Source organism: Cyprinodon tularosa, unplaced genomic scaffold (assembly GCF_016077235.1).
Source record: "Cyprinodon tularosa strain WSP-4 unplaced genomic scaffold, ASM1607723v1 ctg342, whole genome shotgun sequence".
Taxonomy (NCBI): Eukaryota; Metazoa; Chordata; class Actinopteri; order Cyprinodontiformes; family Cyprinodontidae; genus Cyprinodon; species Cyprinodon tularosa.
Genome location: NW_024039055.1, coordinates 1,024,863 through 1,032,038, shown reverse-complemented (window position 1 = coordinate 1,032,038; position 7,176 = coordinate 1,024,863). Strand labels below are relative to the sequence as shown.

The following is a 7,176-nucleotide window of genomic DNA, read 5'->3' as shown; positions in this document are numbered from 1 at the left end:
TTAATCTAAATTTGATTGGTTTCTTTTGAAGTACCAAAACACAACTTTTGTTGTAAATCCCCATATAATAAATAAACTTGACATTCAAAAGAAATTGAATTTGTTGATCAAACAGATTAGTGGTTCTTCGTCTGCTATAACCATTTTCTTTCAGTTTTTTTTAACAACAGGTAACATTAGATTACTTGTGGTATTCATCCAGCTATAAGACAGGTGGACCGTAAACAGACTCTGTAAACAACATTTGACCTCGTGAAATTGCTTTGTTTGCTGCAACACGGTGTTTTGAGCCAAGTAGTCAAAGATTGTTCATTATTGTCCAAGAGTTTATTTTTATTTGAGGGCAGGGGGCAATGTGACGACTCTTTACAGAAAAGCTGAGTTTTGAAAATCAAACAGAACAACAGAACCAGGTTGGACCTGGCTTCGGGTAAATGATGCAACAATCCAACCCAAATGAATTTTCTTCCACCCAGCGAGGTTTTCTTAAAAGCAGAACTTGTTTAAGTCCAAACCAACCATTCCTTCTGAGGTAATCACATATCTTATCAGCTTTTAAAGGCATTTTTTTATCTCTCCAACTTTATATTAGTTCAGGATAATAGACCTTTAAAGACCTTTCAAATAATTTCCTTAAATTATTTGAAAGGAACTAATCCTTAAACTTTAACCAGTTTGAACAAGAATTTAAAAACGTCTTTGTGTAAACCTGCCCCTTTATTCCATAAAGATAAAAAGCATTAATGTTCAGGGTCTTTGTTTTATCCTGATTTTGTGTCCTTTTTTTCTACTACATCAAACCATTAATTACAAGAAATTGTAATTCAATCATCATACATGAGACTGATTTACTCACGTTAATGAACTTTGTCCACTACTACAATCAGTTGTGATTAAATCTCTTGTTTATCTTTAAAACCATCAAATTAGTATTAGTTCTGGATGTTCACATTGAATTCCTGTTCATCAGATTGTCTCTACAGTCTGATGACTCCCTGCAGTACACTGGTAACCTCTCCAGCTATGTTGATTCGTCCATCATCTCTCACTTCAAGATCCAGCTCCCCACCACGACTCGAGCACTGGTAAGCTACGGAAATGGAAAGATTAAAAACATAATGAACTTTTTGAAGGCTTTCAATCAGGTTTTAGAGCTCATCATTGCACTGAGACAGGTCTGGTGAAAGTCACTAATGATATTCTCATTGCATCAGATAATTGACTTGTATCTGTACTTGTCCTGTTAGATCTCAGTGTGGCAACCTTCTGCTTCTAAATGCACATAAAGCAGAAGTTACAGTCTCTGAAAAGAAGCTGATCAGTCAGTCACTTCATTTGGATGGGATTAAATTGATCTCAGATTATAAAGTAAAAAAATCTTGGTGTAATTTCCAATCAGGACTTCTCATGTAAATTCCATATATAAGGGGCTTCTTGAATTTCCTTCTTTCATCTCCCGAATATTGCAAAAATTAAAAATGATTCTAAGAAAACAAGTTCTTGACTTGACTTGGCAGTCAACTGGTTTTCCTGGAAATAAACTCTTAGCTAATCTGACTGTATTGTTTGTAGAAAGTGCCTTCAGGTGACGTATTGTGAATAGGTGTTATATAAATAAAGTGAACTGAATTGAAATAAGTTGAAATAAATAAATAATGAAACTCAATTTTCAAACATTGACACTGATTTTTCAATTGAGTTAAGAAATATTTGAAGTTGAACTGGACCATCTAAACCCTTTCATTGTAGCTCTGGCTGTATGGTCAAGATTGTTCTGCTTTAAAGGGAATCCATTCCCATCTTCTTCTGTGGAATTTAACAGTTTTCCTCTCAGGGTTCCCATGAATGTATCTCCTTATCATCTCTCTAAATGTTTTGGGTCAAACTTTAAACATAAACTCTCATCGTTATCTTCTTGCTACTCTTCTTCTCAACAGATTCCTGCACCTAATCCTGCTTTAAACTTCCCTAGAACTTTCCCTCTTTCCTGCTTAACGTGTTACTTTTTGTAGACGATGCTGTCTGTTTACTCTTACAAATATCTGAGAACAGACATATTTTTATTGAGATTAAATTTGACACAGACCCTTTTTTACTGATAAAGTGATTTCTTAAGTTAACAAGCTGTACTGGCTTTTACTTACAGGTATCAGAATGAAGAGGGATCAACACAAATGTGGTAAGCATTTGTGTTTGATTAAGGACAACAGTTTATATGTATATTTTTTTCCCATGTGTCAATATCTGACTTCACAGTCAAACTTAAATTGTCATATGAGAGTCCCAGTAAAGGACAACCCAGAGCCTTGACAGAAAAACCCCCAAAACAAAAAACAGAACCTGCTGTTTATAAGAACTCACCAAGCATTTTCTTTTTTCCAAGTATTTTTGACCAGTAGCTCCCCAGTACAGTGTGGGCTGACCCTAAAAAAGCAGAAGGTACGTATTTCAGATGAAACATAAAATATGTGTCAGCCTTACTCAAGAAATGTTTTTTTAAGCTTTAAGCACTTACAATAGAACTTGATTAGGATGCACACTACAACAGAATCAGGGTTATCTGTAGGCAGTGGCGGTTCTAGATCATATTTCCTAGGGGGGCCAGCATGTTTTAATGGGAGCACAGAACATCACGGAACAAAAAAAAAAAAGTAAACTAAAAAGACTGTGGAAGAACCAAATATATCCTCACTTCATTTAATTCAATTCAGAGTTTATGTTGTTCCAATTGGAAATTTTTTTTTTTTTTTTTTTTTTTTTTTTTTAGTTACCTAAAGTTTACAAAAATGAATTACCATGGAAAAAAAGCAATATAAATACTCAGATGCTAAATAAATATCTACTAAAGATAAAAATGAAGCTATTCTTTGCAATATTAGGTCAATGCACAATTATAATCAGGACTATTTTATATTTTCACTTATCTTAATTGACAATTACCAGTTTTAACAAATTATAATTAGAACTGTAGTACAACTGATACATTCAGCTGTAACAATTTAGCATTTGTTTTCTGTTTGGTTCAAAATAATATTTAGCTCATGAAAATGGGACTAAATCCCTCACCTTAATCTTTAAATATTAATTGAAACTAAATTGTAAAGAAAGAAATGAAATGGGTCCAAAGGAGCTATCAGTCACTGTATCTGTTCCAGCACATTTCATCATTAGAGTATATTGTGTCTTCAGTACAGGGGCCATAACATTGGCCCCAGTTCTACAGAACCTAAAACAGAACCTCCCATGTCTGTAGCAGGGCTCATCTTACCACACACAGGATCTTCTGGGATTCCAACCCACGGTGCAAAGTACCTGGAGTAGAAGTCAAATCCTGGCTTACAGTCTGGGGACCCTGATGTCAAAATAAAAATAAGTTAAGGAGTAGATGTAGTTATTAACTTCATTTGAGATCCTAAAGAGTTTAAATAACTCTGTATTGGTTATATTTATAAGCGACTGAGGGCAAGTTTTTTTTTAATTTAAATTTTTTTCTAAGTCAGAGAGTTAATGTTTACAGGTGCAACTCATCTGACAGGGCATGAGAGATGGAAATGGCTTTTGATTACCTTTCATTGTAACAATCACGCCATGGACTCTACCACTACAGTCACTGTTCAGAAGAGCAGCATGGTCGACTTTCAGGCTGGTTAGCACTGACCTGGAGACATTACACACATACACACCAAATACTTTGTTCAGTGCTTTTTGAAAGAAGAGCAGGAGGTCAGAGATGGGAGTGTCTTGAAATTCTGACTGGAGTTGGGATAATTTTCTTGGCATGCTTCCTCAAAATAAATGATTTTAAAAGGTGACCTTTCACAGCTGTCCGACAGTCGAATCAACAGCTTCTTTGTTTCCTGGCTCAAGTAGACCTCCTGAACTGGATGGTTCCCCACTGTCACCTGCATTAAATGCAGATGTACACAAACATATAATCAGCCCATTGAGATATTTTTAAACAGATAAGCTTGTGAACGATGCATGTTTGATTACTGACCTTTACAATATGTTTAAAGTCAGTGAGATCCTGTGAAATATAAAACACATGTAATCTTAATAAAGGTTTATTTGATTTATTTTTTATCCATTGTCATGGATGTTTCACAGCTACTGCAAACAAAACATGTTAAATAACATTTGATATAGAAAATAACACATTTTATATATATATAAAATATAACATAACATAAAAGCATTTCAATATTTAAACCTCATGTATATAAAACCTACCAGAAAAAGTATGCGTTAAAGATGTGATTAAAAAAGAAACATAGGGCTCTCTTATAGGATCATTGCCCTGTCACTGCTGATATCTTCAGAGTTTCAAAATTCACTTGTTCCCACTACTGTCCCTTTTTCTTCATTCACAAAGAATCCCTGCAAATTTATACTCATCAGCTTTACAAAAGGAGAATAAAAACTAGAATAGGTTGTGATCTTTGAAAACATTTTCCTTTTTATTGAGGAAAAATATTTTCATATACACATTATTAAATCATAATTGAAAATTACAAAAGCATCTTACTGTATCAGAGAGGAAGACAAAGGTTTTTGGTGCTGCTACATTTACTTACCGGTAATTTAGCATAACTATGGGAAGCTTTTCCCTTTGATTTAGTGTTTTTTAGGTTCTCAACATTTGTTAACATCTTCTTATTGTCAGATATTATAATAATATGTTATATCCAGAGTTAAACTTTGAAGAATTTGATAAATTGGGATTTTCACTGTAATAGTTATCTGACCAGGGCTGGCATTCCTGCTATAACCTGCTTTAATTAATTTCCCATTAATTTTACAGGAGTCATGCTGTTACTGTGTATTCTTCACCTAAAAAGTATCTTGCTTTACAATAACATTAAGTCTATGCTAATATGACATGTGCTCTAAGTGTATATTATATACGTCATCTAAATGTAAACACCAACACAGTTTAAAGTATAGTTATCCCTTCATAGAGCCTTTTTCATATATATATGCAACATTGGGTTTGCTAGTGTCCTGCTGCTGCAGAAAGCATGCAGATTTTTTTATTTTTGCTCAAATTGTTGATTTTTCTTTTTTTTCTCTCTTTTTTTAATGCTTTAACTTTGTAAGCACTCTGTATTCATATCAGTGATGGGTGTGGTATATATGATAAAGATATACTTAATTAATTTACCTACCAGACAGAACCTAGATATCTTCTAATTTTCTGTAGCTTTGTCTTGATGTGTTCTTGACAGTGTTATGTACCTCCTTGGTGGGTGGGTTCAGAGGAAAGTCCATGACATATCCTTCTTTTTTCTTGGTCACAGCTAGAGCTCCACTTCTGGTCTCAAACACCAGTGTTGGGTTAACATTATCTAAGGAAGCATATATGATACACTTCAGTTTGTTTAGATTTTTACATACCTACTTCACATTTGCACTTATTTTAGTGATCTCCAGTGAATGACACTCTGCCTATTGTGTATATATGTGTGTATTAGACGAGTCTTACTTTGATGCTGGAACAGTACGGCTGCAGAAGCCAGTGTGGCATGGCCGCACAGATCCACTTCAGTTGTCGGTGTGAACCATCTAAGGCGAAATCTTTTTCCTGTTGTTTATATGATTTAAAAAAAAGATGTCTTATTAAGTAAATCCATGTAGTCCTATCTATGACTCACTGTCATAGACAGTCTACAAGAAAAGTTTTTACCAAGTTAGAAGTAATAATTTACTGCCAAACTCTTAGCAATTCAAATCTCAGCAGGTATATGTCACCAGTAATTTGGAATTATATGTAATTATTAAGAATTATATGTAAATAACTACCAGAAGTAAATGTATCCGCAGCGTTGATCAAGGTAATAAAAGCTGTTTCTGACAGGTTCATCTCTGCTGCTATCTTATGATACAAATCATCATTCAGCTCCTGTTAAAAAACAAAGCAAAACAAAAAACACAGGATAACATAAACTCAGGTATGATGCAACTGAGTAATGGCTCAGGCAAAGGTTAGTGTGTTTAGCTGCACATTCTAAGACTAGTGGTGTGATAGTGTAACGCCTTTAACCTGAAACTGTTTACTTTGCAACAACTGTAGCTGAATCAATAAAGCATCTATGTTTGATTTAATCCCAATCAGAGATATTAACAATTTAATCCTTCATAGGATCAGATTTTATCTCTTGTCACATGGTTTATAAGTCATAAATTTTAAAACACTTTGACTGATAATGCAACACAAACATGCAAACTCACATGCAGAAGTGGACAGACAGCCGCAGGATTTCCTTTGAATGGTAAATTTGTGAAGGCATCCAGCATATAAACAGGAATCTCCATTTTTTTAAATCAATAATACGTCTTAAACTGAAACAACGCGGACAGTGTTGGTGTCTGTTGCAGAGCTGCTGTCCTTGGACTTTCAACCTTCTCTGTTTGGTTTGCACACTGGAAGCTTCAGCGACTCCCCCCTCACTTCTTCCAACTTCCATTGGTTCGGCATATCAGAAGCAGTTAGTGGTGTTGTAAGTATATGGAGCTAAACTGGCACCAGAAAAAGCTTTTTTCAGCCTACAAAAATATAAATTAAAGACATTTGATGTTAAAGTTTGGCCCTGAAAAAGTAAAACAACAATGGCAAAAAAAGCATTTCAAATATTTTGCTGTATGTATGTGTGTAAATTGTATTCAGTTTAGATTATTTTAGTTTTACAGTATAAACATCTGCTACAGCAAATAGACAACCCTCATTATTGACCCAACTAGAGCAAGGAACTTCTAAGACAAAGCTGCCCTAGTCCAGTCCATAAGAGTTACCATCATGCATCATTTCTATAGTACACTTGAACTAAAAGAATGACTCGTCGGCAGACCTCTGCACAACTGAAAAGGGGAATGGTGAATGAAAATAACATGGGTCACGATGAAAAGCCCAAAAATTACAGCTAAATATTTGGCAAAACAAATTTCAGCAGAAAGCTGTCAGTTGTAGAGATTTTATTTGTCCTTGAACCTTGGTCAAAAGAAGACATATATTGCATTAAAGTCCACATTACACCTGGGTACAGAACTAGAGATAGGTGTCTATTCTACTCAAAATTTATAGCAACAACCTTTTTGGTAAATTTAAATTGAGAAGTAAATACAGTATATAATAGCTTTTGAACATAGCAACTATATTAAGCATTGAGTTATTGTATTGTA

The 7,176-nt window shown here is 34.4% G+C and overlaps 1 protein-coding gene across 1 annotated transcript; it reads right to left on the bottom strand.

Annotated features, from left to right (window-relative positions):
• Nucleotides 1–308: 308 nt before the first annotated feature.
• LOC119789655 (phenazine biosynthesis-like domain-containing protein 1) lies at nucleotides 309–6,415 on the bottom strand. The gene is made up of 10 exons (XM_038294643.1): nucleotides 6,229–6,415; nucleotides 5,800–5,899; nucleotides 5,483–5,581; nucleotides 5,236–5,345; nucleotides 3,998–4,027; nucleotides 3,814–3,902; nucleotides 3,567–3,658; nucleotides 3,269–3,352; nucleotides 2,362–2,424; nucleotides 309–1,090 (listed from the first exon to the last, which is right to left on the bottom strand). Exons 1-10 carry the CDS (start codon nucleotides 6,310–6,312, stop codon nucleotides 978–980), a joined length of 864 nt encoding a protein of 287 aa, XP_038150571.1. The 5' UTR covers nucleotides 6,313–6,415; the 3' UTR covers nucleotides 309–977.
• Nucleotides 6,416–7,176: the final 761 nt, after the last annotated feature.

What these genes read in the sequence shown, in the direction of transcription:
- LOC119789655 (XM_038294643.1), bottom strand. Translation starts at nt 6,312, where the DNA reads ATGGAGATTCCTGTTTATATGCTGGATGCCTTCACAAATTTACCATTC. An exon ending in TGCGGATACATTTACTTCTG is followed by an intron (nt 5,582 to 5,799) that starts GTAGTTATTTAC and finishes TATAAACAACAG; the next exon opens with GAAAAAGATTTCGCCTTAGA. An exon ending in CGTACTGTTCCAGCATCAAA is followed by an intron (nt 5,346 to 5,482) that starts GTAAGACTCGTC and finishes ATGCTTCCTTAG; the next exon opens with ATAATGTTAACCCAACACTG.